This window comes from Hemitrygon akajei, chromosome 5 (genome assembly GCF_048418815.1).
Source record: "Hemitrygon akajei chromosome 5, sHemAka1.3, whole genome shotgun sequence".
NCBI lineage: Eukaryota > Metazoa > Chordata > Chondrichthyes > Myliobatiformes > Dasyatidae > Hemitrygon > Hemitrygon akajei.
Genome location: NC_133128.1, coordinates 44,725,169 through 44,743,697, shown reverse-complemented (window position 1 = coordinate 44,743,697; position 18,529 = coordinate 44,725,169). Strand labels below are relative to the sequence as shown.

Sequence of the window (18,529 nt, the reverse complement as noted above, 5' to 3'; positions counted from 1 at the left end):
TTCTACACACTGCACTTCTGGAGTGCAAATTGAAGTTAGGTTTAAGTTTTAGGGTTGGAAGATGAACACACTACTCAAACATGCAGCAGATTAACAGGTTAGTGGTTCTGCGTGTTCATTTGTGCCCATCCAGAGTCTCAACTGCATTGAACTAACAAACCACAGATACCAAATAAGTCTTCTCAGGAATCCCATCAGTTTGGAGGTTGTCAATTTGTGCTGATTGTGATGCCAGTTGATCCTTGATGGTAAGGCTGGGGTATAAATGCATTCAAAATTATATTTGGTTGTAGTGCTAAAGCAAGGAGGAGGAACTCCCATTTTCCATTCCTCTACACCTTTGTTTTTGATTAGGAGTCTGATTATCTCATGGGAGATACACAGAAAAGGCATTACACTGATAGTGTTGCTAAACATGGGTTTAACACTGACTTGAAAAGTCATTAATGTGGAGCCTTTGCAATTCTGACAAAAGGAATAAGCAAGTAGAAACAGTATGACTCATTAAATTAATGACTTTGGTCCTGAGCTCACTGGCACCTTAACTAGTACTGGAGGTAAATGGACACAGAGAACTGTCATCTAAAATCAATGCTGTCTACCAGTTTAATTTTATGGTTATTCCTTTCAATAGGGACTAGTTAATATCCTGCCATTCTTTAACTGGAAAATGACATTGAAGAGGTAGTAATGAGGGACAAAAAAATGGTGGAAAACCTTAAGTATTTTGTGTCAGTCTTCACCATGGAAGACACTAGCAGTGTGCCAGAACTTCGGGGGTGTCAGGGGGCAGAAGTGAGTACAGTTGCTATTACTAAGGAGAAAAGGCTTAGGAAGCTGAAAAGTTTGAAGGTCAGTATGTCACTTGGACCAAATGGACTAAACGCCAGGGTTCTGAAAAAGTTGGCTGAAGAGATTGTGGAGGCATTAGCAATGATATTTAATAAATCAGTAGATTCTGCAATAGTTCTGAAGGACTGGAAATTTGTAAATGTCACTTCACTCTTTGTGAAGGGAGAGAGGCAGAAGAAAGGAAATTATAGGCTAGTTAGCCTGACTTAATTGGTTGGGAAGGTGTTGGAGTCCATTATCAAGGATGAGATTTCGAGGTGGAGGCGTTTGATAAAGTAGACCAAGGTCTGCATGGTTTCCTTAAGGGGAAATCTTATTCAACAAATCTGCTGGAATTCTTTGATGAAATTACAGGCAGTATTCACAAAGGAGAGTTAGTGGATGTTCCCTTCTAGGATTTTTAGAGGGCCTTTGACAAGGTGCTGCACATGAGGCTTTTTAAAAAGATAAGAGCTGATGGTATTATAGGAAAGTTACTAGCATGGATAGGAGATTGGCTGACTTTCAGGAGGCAAAGACTGGGAATAAAGGGGCCTTTACTGGTTAGCTGCCAGTTGCTAGTGGTATTCCGCAATGATTGATGTTGGGATTGCTTCTTTTCATGTTATACGTATGATGTAGATGATGAAATCGATTGCTTGGTGGCCGAGGTTGTGGATGATACGAGGATAGTTGGAGGGGCAGGTAGTGTTGAGAAATCCGGGAGTCTGCAGAAGGATTTAGACACATTGGGAGAATGTACAAAGAAGTGGGAGGTGGAATATAGTATAGGGAAGTGTATGGTCATGCACATTGGTAGAAGGAATAAAGGCATGGACTACTTTCTAAATAGTTGTGAAAATTCAAAAATCAGAAATGCAAAGGGACTTGAGAGCCCTTGTGCAGGATTCCCTAAAGGTTAACTAGCAGGTTGAGTCAGTGGTGAGGAAGGCAAATGCATTGGTGGCATTTATTTCAAAAGAACTAGAATATAAAAGCAAAGATATAATGCCAAGGCTTTATAAGGCATTGGTCAGACCACATTTGGGGTATTGTGAGCAGTTTTAGTTTTAGTGCTTGTTTTATTATGTTTAAAAAAATTAAAATGTTATTATTTCTACTGTATTGTTCAGCACCTGATTATTTTTTCATCTAATTAGTCACTTGTTGTATGTCTTTATGTACGAAAACATGTGCTAGTATTAGAGAAAATCCAGAGGATGTTTACGAGAATTATCCCAGAAATGAAAGGGTTAGCATATGAGGAGCATTTGATGACTCTGTGCACAGTAGAGTTTAGAAGAATGAGTGGGATCTCGTTGAAACTTATCAAATATTGGAAGTCCCAGATAGAGAGTGGATGTTTCCTGTAGTGGGAGAGTCTAGGACCAGAGGGCACAGCCTCAGAATCAAGGGATGTCCATTTAGAACAGAGATGAGGAGGAATTTATTTAGCCAGAATGGAACTCATTATAATAAATCGGCAGTGACGGAACGACACAGGCCTAATTCTGCTCCCGTGTCTTATGATTTTTTAAAATCAAAAATTTTACTAATATTTGTGGATTATGCTAGTTTCATCAATATAGTAATATTTTAAAAATCTTACAAAGGGCTTAATGCTCGTTTGTGTCAATTCACAGCAGTTCAGTTTTTGGGATCCTAAAACCCTGACGGGGAAAAAAAAACCAGGAACTGGCCATTTTCTTTATTTCTGGAGGAAGATCAATTTCTAGCACAATGTTTTTGAAGCTACAATTACAGATTACAGAAACTTAATTTATTATCAGCATATTTTATGCTTAAATTCCTTGACATTATATGTTGATTTCCCCTATTTTCTTTGAAAGCAACATAAGCCAATGGAAATTCCAAGTCAATGTATTTCTGAATATTAATGAAATTGCAGTTTATTGAAATATTTGATCTGTGCATAATTTAATAAAGAATTGCTTGCTTTATTATGTTTAAAATAATTAAATTGTTCTTATTTCTATTGTATTGTTCAGCACCTGATTATTTTTTCCATCTAACTAATTAGTCACTTTTATATGTCTTTGTATGGTATTTCATTTCTTTCTACTTTACCCTCACGTTGAAGAATGATGTTTAACAATCATGAATACTTTTCAAAAAAACTTAAGAATTTTATGTAAATTTGTTGTACAGTATGTAAATTTGGTTTTCCCTCTTGTGCAATGTGATATAGATCTTCCATTATGATTATGAGTATTTATTTAATTCTGACAAATGACATTTCTTCAAAATACCTGTAGTGCATGGAAATCAATTATGCTGATCTAAATTGCTGTTTATATTATACCTTCCAGTAGTTAAAACAAAGTCAGCAGCAGAAATATTGAATTCAAAGTACACAAGCAGCCAGCACAGCCATCTAATCAAACCCAACTACAATTCCATATGGTCCGTAGTGTTTGCCTTAACAACATACACACACTGGAGAACGGTACTGATAGATGGCTTCTCTAATTGGATAGAGCTTTGGTAGAATAGATTAAATGGAAGTGAAACTACCTGCTGAATGAAAGCTAGCAAATGTGCAGGCTGCACAGAGAAAACAGAAACCCTTTGAAACTTATCTGGCAAAATTTAAAAATTAGGCTGAGTTTGATTACACACAGATTTGCTTTAAGATTCTGAGTATGGGTATTATGAATGTGATGTGTTATCTTTGAAACGACTTTGTGGAAGTTCAGTTCTTCGGTTAGCAGTTGATGTTTTTGGGAGGAAAAAAATTATGAATGATGGTTAAGTCCTCCATTATCACCTATAATTTTGCTTCTGGTAATCACCTGGCATGTCAGTTAGAATTCACATTAAATATTTTTTACTCTTGCTATTAATCTTGGCTGCTTGGAATTTGCTCTGCCTCTCTGTCTCCATGGTGAAAATTATGATCAAAATATGATGTACTATTCCAGGAAGGATTACAGATGTAACCTACACTGCCTAGCTTCAATTGTTTCGTAGGGTACACACGAAACAGATGTAACTGAGTAATTGGATTACTGTTGGCAAGTTATTTCCTTGCCAGTACTAGGAATCCCCATGATGTGAAACACTTACCCCTGCACTGATGGATAAATATATTGATGTAGGTTCACATAGAAATCCTCCTCCTCCCCAATGTAAAATGAATCAAATTAAGCACTACAGAATAAATATCGACCTGGATTTTGTGGACTGACATCATCACTGGCCACAATAAAAAAAATTACTGACCATAAATATTTAACGAGGTTGTGCTGTATTCTGATCTGACCTGTATGAGGCTGCTACAGGTATTGTCACTTTTAAACAAACAGTCTGGCTGTTGCCACAACCACGTGCTGCCTTTCAACTATCTTTCATACTTCTCTGCATTCCCCTTGCAACCTTATTTGCATTGCCACAGTGAATTGTATTAGCCTTGAACCTGACTCCCACATTAGAATACTCCTTGTGTTCTCCCATTGGCTTTTGCGTCCTGTTGCTTCTTCCTCTGCCTTTCCTCTTGTCTCTCCAATAGTTTGCCCTCGTATCACCTCTTACACCTTCTAGTTTTAAAGAATATTCACTATGCATTCTTATTCTTTTCTTGTTTTAATATTGTCCTGAAACCAATCGTTTCTCATTTAGCATTTAGACCATGCAGTGAAACAGTACAACGCAGAAACAGGCACTTCAGCCCATTGTGTTGTGCCACTTTTCATTACAGTGTACTTACCCAAACCTTCAGGAAAACAAAAAGACGAATTCAATGTCATCCCCACCCTCCTACTACCTCCTCACCCTAGTTGGGCAGGTCAGATATACTATACATTTACGTAAATCGAAAGTTAAATAGCTGTAGTTTCAGACACGCCAAGATCTTCGGACTACTTAACCTATCGCTCTTGGACAATTTATAATATCCTAGATAGTTGCTATTGAAGTTTATTAGGTTTTCTTCTGCTATTGCCTGCACCTTGTTTCACAAGCACAGTTTGCACTTATTAAAAAAAAATCTTTCCTTCATTTAATGGCCCAGATGTTCTGGCTGTAATAAAAGTGACACTGTCAGTCTTTACTGTTGTAACTTATGGAGTATTCACACGACTAATATGTCAGTATATCAGATCATTGATGCATATTGCATGAGGCCTACCTAGGTGATTTTCTTACGTATGTCAAGATATGATTTATGGATTAGCAAACTCTGTTATCTTAGGAACTGTAAAAATGTTAAACGTGTTCTTTTAATAGTTCCTAGTTTATTGTCTGTGAGAATTGTTGAGTGCTCAGCCTGAATGATGGGATCATTTGCAATTGACTGCTGGAAGTGAGGAAAAAGTAAGATGCACGATAGATTTTTATTAGATGTCTCTGACTATGGCAGTTCGCCGCATTCCTCCAGAGCCAGGCATTGTTTTCACTGACTTGAGACCCAATGTACATCAATATCATTATTGAGAATTAATACATAGTAAATAAAAGCATTAATTTTGAATACTTAATATGCTGATTGGCGGCATATTGTATCCATTGTATCTGCTGATGATAGAAAACCTGCGTGACCATTAAACAACATCCTCTCCATAGTTCCACCTCTGAATTACACACCATGAGAAACGTCTTCATAAAACTTAGTGATTGTGATTAAAGTGGAGAGAAAAATATGTAAGAATTATGGAATACCAATTGTACATTATTTTAATTTTGAATCTATTATAAAGGAAAACTTGTAACATTAAGTAACCTCCCTTCACAATTTAAGAATTTAGAAGAATTAACACCAGAATAAGGGATTTCATCCTAGAAAATAGACTGGTTAAGAGGTTAAGAATGGATTTTGTGGGAAATGTTGAAACATAAATCTAACAGGAACAGTGTGAGAAAAAAATGCACCAGCTGGAAACAGGACAGTGTGGAGATTGATGTGTGTGTTAAAGCTATACACAGTTATATTTCCTCTTTGCTTTCTTTTGATCAGAACTGGCTTAGAAGCCATCATGGAGACATATGCCTTCTGGAGACCTCCTGTCCGGACTCTCACATTTGAAGATTTTACCAACATGCAAAAACAGCAAGGTAAATGAGCCAGACAATTTAATCCATTTAGTTTTCCTTCCTGTTAGACTACAGAATTTGTAATAGCCATTTTCATTACTGCTCTAACTGGTCCTTAACATGCTTCTTGTTAGATTGTGTATCCAATTGCTTCTCTAGAGAAATCATATTGCATATGAAATTCTTTACTGGTCTGCTGACAGAAAAAGGATATCATAACAGAGACTGAAGTTTCAAGTATTTTGTACAGTAAATTCAGAATTGCTGAGGTTGACACTTGTCAAATGAACATTATAACTGTTGTGCAATGAAACATAATTGACCTTCTGAGTAAATAGTTTGCTCCAGATTGCAAGATAACAAATTCTTCTCGAAGTACAGAGTGGTAATAAACTTTCTGTTTCATTAACTTGCATCATTTAACAAATTATTTCAATCTGTCCATGCACTGAGTTGATAGCACCCTTTCATGTTGGGGCTATGTTCTGCTACTCTCTAAACACTTTCAAATTCTGTCCAATTGGAAGCTAATTAAAGCTGAGCAAACAGCTTTGAAGAGATGAATGAGGATACGTCTTCCCTAATTTTTTGTTGTTTTGTCAGAAATGTAGAAGTGTTGTCAGCTAATCTGAGACTTGAGAAAATTTTGGCCACTGAGTTTGAGAGGCAGATTGAATAACCAAACCTCAGGCTCATCTGTCTGGTGTCAAAATCCCAATGGCGAGGTTACAGGCAATAATAATATGGAGTGTATAATTACGTTCCATCTTGGTGGTATATATCAGCAGGTGTCACCTCAAATTAAAAAAAAAGTTTCAGGTTTTTGATATAATGATATAGATATCAGAAATCTCCAAGTAGACACCAAATATGTTCCAAATTATATATTCAGCACAGGCCTATTAGAAAAAACATTTCTAAATTTATTTCATTTTAAATGGAGACATTTTCCTCTTTCTTCTTTTAAACTATTTGTCACACTGGCCTTTGCAATTCTCAAGTTGAGAGAAAATATGTAAATCAGTTTCAAGAACAAGACTGCATTCATTTCCTGTTTTCCTTATCCCCAGAAAAGTGCATCGTCCAAACAACAGCACATGAGGAATAATGGTGGAAGAATTTCTATCTTCCTCTTATATGATGTAATAAATTGATAACATTTTCTATATGATATTTGCAAACATGGAAGTATGCTTGATTGTTTTGTATGGAGCCTAAGATTCACAGTTGATTATAGTATATTAAAAAGCAATTTAATCTCCAAATTATCAAAATTGATTCAACATGGAAATATTGTATTGGTATTCATAAGTAAGTTGCATTTTATTAATGTTCTATTTTGTCCTTTGGCCTATTTGGCACAAAATCTGGCTTTTGCTTTTGTCCTGTTTAAAGCCAATTGAGTGTCTTATGTGTGCCAATTTCATACTGCCCAGAGCAACGCATGGTTTTACTTCTCTCACACTTCCCCATTGTTTTCAATTGCAGACACATTCTATTCATGTAATAAATCCTTGTTGCTTAAGACAGTCTTTTATGATGTCATAGAAAAAAAACTGAAAAATATCATTGGGAAAATATTGTACAAATGCCAAAAGTTGAATAAAATGCTGTGATCTCAACCATGGATTGGAATTAATCCAAGGTTGGCAGATTGATTTATTTTCATATTTAGATTCATCTTACATAGTTACTTTATTCTGTTAGATGCTGTATTTTATTAACAATCCATAATATTTGGTCTGGCTAATAGTATTCTGTCTTTTCCCAGTCTGGTCTCCTAGGACAGACCTTGGGTTCATTGCACAAAGCTGCATTGAAAATCATCCCTATTAGTACGTTATTTCATAAAATTTCTGAGAGATGATACAAGGAAGGAAATGTCAGTTCTCCCAGCTTGTGAATTGAACCCAGTTTTTATTTAGAGTATAGGGTAAAGGATTTGATTTTGCATCAACCCTCTGAATATGTGATAATACTGTCTATTAGTTCTCCTTTGATAATTATCACCTTTCCATCCCAGCCTCTTAGTGGATTGTTCAAACTAATTGTTTAGTTTTTAATCATTAAATCTTAAAATAATCTAACACAACTTTATTGCACTATTTGCCATAAAAATACCTTTGAGCATGATTGTCATTTTGCAAGTCTCTTTGTAATTTGTAGATTGAAAACAGGAATTGGAAAATGCAGTTGCATATAGCTTGAGGAAATGTTTGCCATTTATCTCAGAAGTATGTAGTATTTGTACAGAAGGGGGCTAAGGATTGTGAAGATTAGGAGGAAGTGCTTGCAGATGTTATAGAAATCAACAAATCTGGAAGCATGCATCAGGTCAGGCAGCATCTGCGGAAAGGGTAAGAGTTAACTTTTCAGGCTAAAGTGTCTGTTTGTCTTTCTACTGATGCTGCCTTCGGAGTGTTTCCTGCATTTTCAGGTTTCTAGCATTTAAAATTTTTTCTACATTTAGACATGGGTTTGTCTGTAAAGCCACGAGATGACTAAGCAATTTTGATTATAAATGTTTATACGGAAGACTGGAGAACATTGACATCAGAGGTGGCATTGAAAACAAAAGAGTGAGTTGTGCCAAGGAGGGCTGGGGTGCAGAAACCAGGAGCCAGCATTTAAAAAGAGATTGACTTCCTTGCTGGGTGGATTGCAGGGATCTTCCACAATGTGACGGATTATACGGGGAAAAGGTCTACTGACCTCATGTAACTCAAATCTCATACAGGAGATCGCCTGCAGGAAACTATCTACATTCATTTTCAGATAGCCTCCATTTCTGGAGAACTAGTGAAGCCTCATGGATAGCACACACTTGGCTCCTCACATTTTTATTGCAGGTGGGTTTTAGTGAGGGGCCATAGACATTAGCCCTTCAGATATGAGTGGAACAGACCCAGTGACTGTTTTACATGGCTGCATTACAAATTCAGCGGAGCCTGGTTGAGTTTGTTACATGCCAGTAAAATAGGCACACAAAGCAGACCAAGTTCCATCCCACAATTTTCTGCTGTTTCTTCCAGGATGGAAATAAGACTTCACAGAACCAAATTACTCATTCTTTGGGGATGGCGCAGTAGTGGTTAGTTTAATGCTATTTCAGCACCAACGGCCTGGGTTCAATTCCGCTGCTGTCTGTAAAGAGTTGTGTGTTCTCCCTGTGACTGTGTGGGTTCCCTCTGGATGTTCCCAGTTTTCTCCTACGTTGACCAATTAGTAGGTTAATTGGTCACACGGGTCTAACTGGATGGCACAAGCCCAGTCCAATTTATCTCTAAATAGAAAACAAATAAGTCAGCTTTGATGTTATAAAAATAAAGCTGCTGTGGATTGGTCAGAGGAGAATGGTTTTAAAATATGAAGTTCAAATGAGGTAAGAGAAACAAAAGTGTTTTTTCTGCAGTGTGAATCTCTGGGGCAATCTAAGGAAAAGCATTTAATAGTTCATTGATTAAATGCAGCATTAAAAAAATGTAAGAGGGTTCGATTGAAAAGGAGAGTGGATATTTATAGGTGTGAGATGGAATGATAAATTGCCTTTGGAGAAAATGGTCCTTCTGAGAGGATTTTGGGGGAAGGGATCAAAATAGGAAGAGGTGTAAATTATGTGGTTTCTCAAAAGTACCATTTTCATATTTGGATAGAGAAAAATGCTGGAATTTTATCTGATTGCCTTTGAAAATTCAGGAACCACTTACTGAGAACTGTCTCTTGGGAGATTAGATAGCTTAAGCAAATGTCTATGAGTCTATTCAGCCAAGAGCACTGATATATCAAATAACTTAAGATCATTCCATGCTGTCTTATGTTTTTACGTTCTTACTTTATCTTGACATAAAGTAAGTTCCTTTTACTGATGAACAAAGTTTTAGTTTAAAATGGTAACCTTTCCCCATAGAGTTAAGACATCATAACATGTAGAACTGGAAATTATTTTGACATGTTCTCAATTTTTCTACACTTCTGTTTTGGTTTCAGGAGGTAGTACAGGAACATCTCCAACAACTTCTAGCCCAGGAACTCCATCCCCTTCAGCATCTTCCCATCTGCTGTCTCCATCTTGCTCCCCACCAGCATTCCACCTCACCCCCAATACCTTCAATGTTGGCTGCAGGGAGAGTCAGCTCTGCAACCTCAATCTCTCTGAATATCCAGCTTGTGCTCGAGGCAACATGGCCACCTTGCAGAGTTACCCAGCTCTAGCTGAGGGTGGATACAACCGGTTACAAGGTCCTAGTGCATCTTCTCAACCACCAGCAGAAACATTCGTTCCGCAGAGGACTTCTTCATTGATTTCTGCAGTACCCACACCTTCTTCATTACAAGGCAACAACAAGATGGATGCTTACAGCAGTCAGCTGCCATCATTTACTGCTTCCCAGTTTCAGTACGTCATGCAGACAGGAAGTCCTGCCTCTAACACCTCTTCATCTCACATGTTTAGTGGTAGTCATGTCCAACAGAGCTCCTACAATGCCTTCTCATTACACAACCCGTATAATATTTATGGCTACAACTTCTCTGCCTCACCCAGACTGGCGGGCAGCCCTGAGAAACTTAATGCATCCCAAAGCACTTTACTCTGTTCCTCTTCACCCAACGGGGCCTTCAGCGAGAGACAGTTCTTGTCCACAGGAATAGATGGGATGCATGTGATTGCCTCCACTCCTACCCAGCAGCCACAGAACGCTTGTGACGCCAGACAGTATGGGACTGTCCCAGGGAGTTCTTCACAAATGTCGGTTCATATGGTATAAAGGCAATATTTAAAAATAAAATCTTTACCTGCGCTGTCCATACACATGCAGCACTATGCACTAGGGCCTCCATAGTGGATTGATGTCAGTATCAGTTAAGTAGAAATATTGACTACAGAGCACATTAAATGTAATCTTCCCACTTTAAGTGCCCTACAACACCCATGACATTATGATCTTTGAAGCTGTAGTGTATTGGGATAATAATCCTTAGCTAACCTATCTATACACTACACAGAAATAAATGTAATTGGGTCTCTATCATTGTCTAGAACTTGTGGATATTTGCCCTTTTACATATGTTACACAGCATATAAATGAATCTGTTGCTGGAACAGCATAACCTCCAGAAAATGAATAATGCCTATCCCTTGCAGAGGCAAATGTGATTTGCATTGATAATGAACGGTGTATCTTGTCTTGTTTTCAGTAAAAGAAGCTTGAATTTCTTTAAAGTATTATATCCTATTTTTGAACTTTTATCGTGCCAAGCTCATAATTGTGTTCAGAATTATCTCCATTTGGCCTCTACAGCAACTGTAGTGTTTCACAAACAACCCATTCCAAAGTAACCTTGTTAGGCCCTGAAGAGAAGAATATTGTTTTTGGTTTCTAAGAAACAAACTATTTTTCCCTTTTTGCAATTTTACAAACATGTATTATTCGTTAAGTAAAATGCCTAACTTGATCATAGAGAATTCAGATAATGGATGGATTTGAGCACTCCTGGAAAGAAAATGGAAACATTCTAATCAGTGCTGGAAAAGCCTATTGATGTTGAAACTTTGTTTTTTCTTCCTTTCTACTTCTAACCAACTGTTTGAACTAAATGAACATTTTGCAAATATTGCACTGATCCAGATGGGCACAGTATTGCGCAAATAACAAAGCACAAATGCCTTGGATTAAAGCTTTGAGTGATAAAGTGTACTCGGCTGCCCTATTGAATCCCTTAGTTTGGACGTGACTTACACAATAGCTGGAAGGCACACGGAATCTTCTCATCTCTGGATGGCATGACAACATATGTTCATCCAAAGAAGAATCAGCACTTACTAAAGTAGTCTCGGAACTTGGTGAATTACATGTAAGGAAAGCCGTGACTCTTTTGTGCTAAGTGTTTGGATCTGCTAATCTAACAATGGAACCTTTCCCTAACTTGTATAATTTTGCCTGTATTGAAGCAACTCCCTGTAAACTGCTCCTGTAAATCAAATTAAAATGTGTGGGGAATAAAACTGTGCTTGTGAAAATGTTCCTTTAAAACAAAGGCTCTCATTATTGAATAAGCAAACTAATTGGAAATAGGGAACACTGAGGAGTTATTTATCCAAGGCGCACATTACTTGGGGCTCGGCTGCAGTAGAAAGGAAGAAGTAATTTATTTTAGCAAAGAGACATAGTGACAAATATTAAAGATGAAGGAGCATTAAGGAAAATTAAATCTCCAGGATCTTGGCGTCTGATAAGGAAGTGGAGTCGGATAAGATTACTGGATGCACACTTGAAATGTCATAAGCTAAAAGGTTACAAGACAGAAGCCAAAGGAGAGATCAGGTTGGACTGTTGCCCTTTCAGCTTGGAGAGACACAATATATTCTGAAAGAGTACTTTCTGTGCGATGCAGTTCTTTGGTCCTATGGATTCTGTTACACTGAAAGCCAAAAGGGTTAATTTGAGTTGGAAATAGTGAAATATCCAGGATAGTTCCATTAACTGCTAGGCAACTGGCATGGTGGTCAGTGTTCAGGCTGTATTTAGTATGCTTGTTAATTGGAACGAGGGAGATTGGCACAGTGTAATACACAGCTCCCTGTATGCAGACTGACGACAGGATAATGATCTGACCCATGCAGCACCAAGCTGATGCTGCACAACCTTTCCCTATTTGGATCAAAACCAAAATGATTAGATCTATAGAGCATTTCCAAATGATTATTTTGTAAATCTGGATATTTTAAAAATCCTGTTTTAGGCCTCTGAATTTTTTTCAAGGAATTAATGACTTCCTAGAACATTTCCAGTCGTAGCTGGATTGAACAGATCTGCTGAACTTACCAGGGCACAGCCTGGTTTAGAGGGCTTGTGCTATCACACGAGGCTGGTTAAACTTAGGTTATTTTCTCTGGAGCGAGAGACACTGAGGAAAGATCTGACAGAGGTTTATAGGATTATGAGAGACATAGATGGAGTGGACAGGGAGTATCAGTTTCCCAGGGTTGAAATGTCTAATACCAGAGGGCATGCATTGAGGCTAGGTTCAAGGGGGATGTGAGGGTTAAGTTTTTTACTCAGAGAGTGGTAGCTGTCTGGAATGCGCTGCCTGGTATGGTGGTAGAGCCAAATATATTAGAGATGTTTGGCTTTTAAGAGATGTTTGGTTAAACACATGATGTGAGGAGGATGGAGGGATATGGACATTGTGTAGGTAGGAATGATTAGTGTTTAGGTGTTCTTGATTTTCTTTTCAGCTGGTTCAGCAAAACATTGTGGGCCAATGGCCTGTTACTGTGCTGTATGTTATACTGTATAGTATGAGCCATTGCATTCACCGCCTCCTTATCACTCTACAAAATGCCTATACCAGCAAAGTATGCTGCACTTAACTCTTACTTAAATAATGTCCTTTCTCTAGCATCAGAACATTTTGGAAGTTCTCCTTACACAAGAACAATACTTTTGTGAAGGTTCTGGGAGAAGACAAACTTCTGAAGAGCCAACTGTATCCTGTATCCATCGAAATGAGCTCAGCAATGCTTTGGATTAATGCTTACAAGTACTTGGAAAGACAATGTTTTCATTTTGCCAAATAACTAACATTGTAGTTCTGAAAAAAAAACACAAAGCCTCAATTTCAAAGAAAAAAACACCCCCTTAAATAGTCTCAGGGGCTGGTTCCTGAGTTCGCAAGGCAAGGGAACTTCAAGAAGCACTATCAATTTATGGATGAATCCTCATCAAAAAAGCTTTTGAATTAGTTGAGGGCAATCACAATTTGCTGATAATTTACATTCATGTTTCTTAGTATTTTCCTACAAATTATTTGAAAATAGAAACACTTATTTTACAAATTTGGATTTTCAGAATAAGCATGTAGGTATAAGCAAGGTCAGGATTGACTTTTCATGTGTTTATGTGTTTTAGCATCAGGTGTTTGTAATTCAACACCTGAAAAGACCATAATCTTCCTGCAGCTTTACATGATGGGGATGAACCGGTGACTAACGTTAATTGGAATCCAAGAATTCTACGTGAAATTGGGGAATGTAATAAGGGTACTATACTGTAGGATGAGATAAAATAGAGATCTCCATAGGTTAAATAGCATTTTACATGTGATCTCTTTAAATTAATAGTGCGTTATGCTGGGAAGATCTATGGATATGCAGGTAAGAGGATTATAAAAAGCTAATTTTTATCTGGAAATCAGGAGCTGAACTGTTAAATTCTAGATTCTAACTACCATCTGAGGGCAAAAATAATTAGTAAAAGTGGAATAATTGTGTCAGCCTAGTGTATTCTCAGAATTGCAAAGCAAATAATAATGTGTAAAATATCAATAAATTATTAATGACTTCTCATAAAAGTTATATGAATTTATTATTATTCAAGTTCCCAACCATAATTGTTTATTTCTTGCCTTCTGTAGGCTTACTAGTTACAGCTATTTTAATACGGCAATAACTAGTTGTTCAAACATCTTTCAGTCCACACTGAGCAAGATTAAACATTTGTGTTTAGTAGGCCAGTGATATAGGACAAGGTTTAATGCAAGTCCTTGCAGAGCTTTCTACAAAAAGCTAATGATTGCAGCAATGGACTGCTCAAATCAATGGCCAGATTCAGGGCAAGTTACACTGTTATATGCACAGATTTAGGGTCGATTTGCACAAAGCCAGTTCTGGTAAGAACTTAGTACAGAATGAGGTTTTACTGATATTTTTCTTTAAAGAAAAAATCTAATTTCTGTAGCTATGGAAGCTAATAAACTTTTATTAGTTACATTACATTCTGCTTAGAGATATTTGATTAACTGTGATCAACATTTTAAACTATGCTTGCTCAAACTGAAATGCTACTGGTTAAGAATTTACTGAAAAAACATTGTTGGAAACTTATTAAATAATGAATAATTTAAAGATCTATCTTAAATATTGGACACAAGCTGAGAGATATTAATACTATTACTATCTAGTGTTGTTCCTGGAGTTAGCTATAAATCTTTATGTAAATACATATCAATTATTTATTATATTTCCTACATTGGTCAATTTTGTAAGTTTAATATGGCACCTTTTTCCATTTTTTGATGATATTGTCATTATTATCAGCTAGCAGTAACTTTAGAACTGAACAGCAGAGGCAAGTAAGATGCTTGAAAATGTCATTGTTATTTTGTTAGAGGTGACACTCAGTTCCCACAATCTTCAGGGATACTCCAGGTGAAGATTTGCATTGTAATAACCACGGATAACCATTCAATGCAGTGAGTTTTTATTCAATGAGAGCTGTGTCTTACTGCATCAATTGGTCCTTCAAATTTAAACATGTAATACAACTGCTGGGATTCATGAATTGAGTGACTCTTTACGTGAAAAGTAAACCACACTGATTATTAATCACTACTTAGAGCATGATAGTCATAATTTAAAATCTCATTGCTGGAATTGACTCGAGTGTAGGACACCCCCATCTTGGATATAAGACCATAAGACATAGGAGCAGAATTAGGCCATTTAGCCCTTCAAGTCTGCTCCACCATTCCATTATGGCTGATCCCAGATCCCATTCAACCCCATACACCTGCCTTCTCACCATATCCTTTGATGCCGACTGATCAGAAAACGATCAACTTCCGCCTTAAATATATACATGGACTTGGCCTCCACCGCAGTCTGTGGCAGAGCATTCCATAGATTTACTACACTCTGGCTATACCTTTTACCTCTGTTCTAAAGGGTTGCCCCTCAATATTGAGGCTGTGCTCTCTAGTTCTGGATAATTCCACCATGGAAAACATCCTCTCCATATTCACCCTATCTAGTCCTTTCAACGTGAATGAGATGGCAATGGTGTTGCACCCAGATTATTATGCATTGCTTCATTGAAAGAAAGAATGTTTCCCTCCCTAAACAATTGTTTAATTTCAGTATAATTTATTAAAACAATCTAGAACATAAAATCCAATGTTGGTTGGCTATTCTTGAAACAAGCTGGGATATAGAACAACATGGCTGAATGTGAAAGAAATTGGTAATGGAATTTTCTTGAGTGCAAACTGTTAATTAAGCTTCTTCCATGAGTTCCATGAGTTATGTAATGAAGCATAACAGTAAGATTCCTCGTACCTGAGTCCTATCAGGTGTATTCAAGCACCTTTGGAAGTCATATAAATGGTACAATTAATCCAAACATAAGTAACAAAATCACATTTGATAGATGGAAGAATTAATAAATATAATTTAGTGATATGTTGTATACAATGACATATTTATATGCTTATGGTAAATCATAAATATAGATGATGAAACAGACAGGTCAGATAAAGTCAAATGTAAAAGTTAAAATGCCTATACACAAAACTGTGTACATAATGAATATGAGTATAAATAAAGAAATGTTTCAATAAATTGCTTAACTTGTTTGTGAATATTCATTTATTTTTTGAGGTACAACATGGAGTAGGCCCTCTTGCCCCTTTGAGCTGCACTGCCCAGCAACCTTGGATTTAATCCCAGCCTAATCATGGGAGAATTTACAATGACCAACCAGTACATCTTTGGACTGTGGGAGGAAACCCAAGCGGTCATGGGGAGAACATACAAACCCTTCAAAGGCCACAGCGAAAGTTGAACCCATGTCACTGGTACTGTAAAGCGTTGTGCTGACCACTGCGCTACTGTGCTGCCCAATATTGAGGGAATACATTTAATTCATATTTGTAACACACGTGTACATCATTCTCTGTGAATAAACCATGGAATATTGTTCCTTCTCACTGACTTAATGTTTCCAATTTCCTTGTAGGGTGCAGTAAATCACAAACAAAAATTCATTTCAGCATTTGGAATCTCCTAAAGTTGTGCACGTTTTATATGCTGTAATAAATCAAATACAAAAAGAGTTTAAATTTGTTGCAGATGCAATACCAAAACTGTCACATTTCCATGATAGGTGTCCCAGATGTGGCGAGGATGAGCACACTGTCCGAGGATGCTTTGCATGATTTGGTTTGATCTTTATGTGAGTCAAATCTGTCCTGTTGACTTTAAAGTTATTTCTGAATCAGTGCTCAGAAATCACAAGGGAGGGATTGGCCCATGCTATTCTGGCTTCCATTTGTGAGCTTGAATCTGGTTCAAATCAATAATATTCCCTATTTTGCATTTTATTGAATCTTTGACCGAGATAAAGGATTACCTACAATTATAGCATAGATAATAGGCATATTAAAACTTCCAGCAAGGTTCAGATTAGATGAATATACGTATTTCTAACGGGCTTTAATAGCTACTTGTTCATTCCAGGTGTGTTACTTTATATCACCAGCGCATTAATAAATTCTGATGGAATTTCTCCTTAATTAATGAAGCAAATATAGGTTACAATGATATAGTAAACCTCGTAAAAACCTGAACAAATTCTGTATATTGTGCTTTTAAAAAACATTTAATTAAAGTTTGATATTTGGTCATATATCATACAAATGTCAGTTAACTTAGATGATTTTGCAAACACCATTAGTATTATCTTTCCAGTACCTTCAGATGCCTGTTATGGTTTGAGGTCTTGATCATAAAATTGCCTTTTCCTCAATCAAAAAAACTTCCTAGTGAATTGAAATTGGTGGTGAATTTCATTATTGACATCAGCCTTCACTGAAAGGAGGCTTCTGAGTTATCCAAAGTCAGTCAAGTTCTTCAAGTTCTTGCCATGGTATTGAAACAAAACCTTTCATTTGAAAGGCCCTGCTGGAGTATCGTGGGTTCAAGGTGAAGGATATTTTCTGCGTCCAAGACTTCACCAGCAATGGCTTCTTTGACACTACCTTCAAGCAAAAGCTGCAGTGGATTTTCAGGAGATGAGGCACCACAGTCACTGCTGAAGGCACAGCCACTAGGTCCCCAACCAGAAGGAGCAAGTGATCACAGTGCACATGTTCACTGTTGTGGACATTCTCACCTTGCTGGCTCATTACATCTGGGGAGCAGGAAATGGTGTGGACATCAAGGACATTTTTTGGACTTAGACAGGTGAGGGCCAGGTGAAGCTCAAGCTGAGGACTGATGCAAATGGCGCTACCAACCACCCTCCCCTCCCCCAGTCTCAGGTGCAAGGACGGTGGACAGGTGGCAGTCCAATGCAGTGTTATCATTGACAAGAACTGTGTACAGAAAGGCCACCAGTTCAAGGACTGTAGAAAAAGCAAATGGTGCAACGTGTGGGTAGGTAGGCCACTTCTACAAGTCCTGCCCAAACTGTGCTGGTACCTATGCCCAGCAGTAAGAGGGGGAGCTGGCACTGATAATGTCCAGATGAATGCTGACACTCTGACTAGAGGCCAAGACCGGGGCTGAGGAAGGGCTGACCGTCTGGAGATCGCACACACCGGGGCGAAAAACCGCAGCCCCCCCCCCCCCCCCCCCATGAGGAGGACCAGTTAATGAAGGAAGGGAGGGCAGAGGGACAAGAATGGTGGGTAGTAGAAAGGAAAACGTCCTGGAAGACATCATTCAAGGGAAAATGGATAGAATTAATGGGAAGTAAAGGGCAGAGCAGCAAACAGACCCAGCAACCCCTCTTCGTCGGGGATGAAGCAAACGCGAGACACCAACCACGCATGCAGAGGAAGCACCTAACCGGAGCGAACAGTGGAAGGAAGC

The 18,529-nt window shown here is 37.7% G+C and overlaps 1 protein-coding gene across 1 annotated transcript in view; it reads left to right on the top strand.

Annotated features, from left to right (window-relative positions):
* The window catches only part of tbx15 (T-box transcription factor 15), an 80,847-nt gene extending 68,963 nt beyond the window's left edge, over positions 1 to 11,884 (top strand). The window contains exons 7-8 of the mRNA XM_073045396.1: positions 5,804 to 5,901; positions 9,868 to 11,884. Coding sequence (XP_072901497.1) covers positions 5,804 to 5,901; positions 9,868 to 10,646 — 877 coding nt within the window. The 3' untranslated portion in view covers positions 10,647 to 11,884. The remainder of the gene's footprint in view (positions 1 to 5,803; positions 5,902 to 9,867) is intronic.
* The last annotated feature ends 6,645 nt before the right edge of the window (positions 11,885 to 18,529 follow it).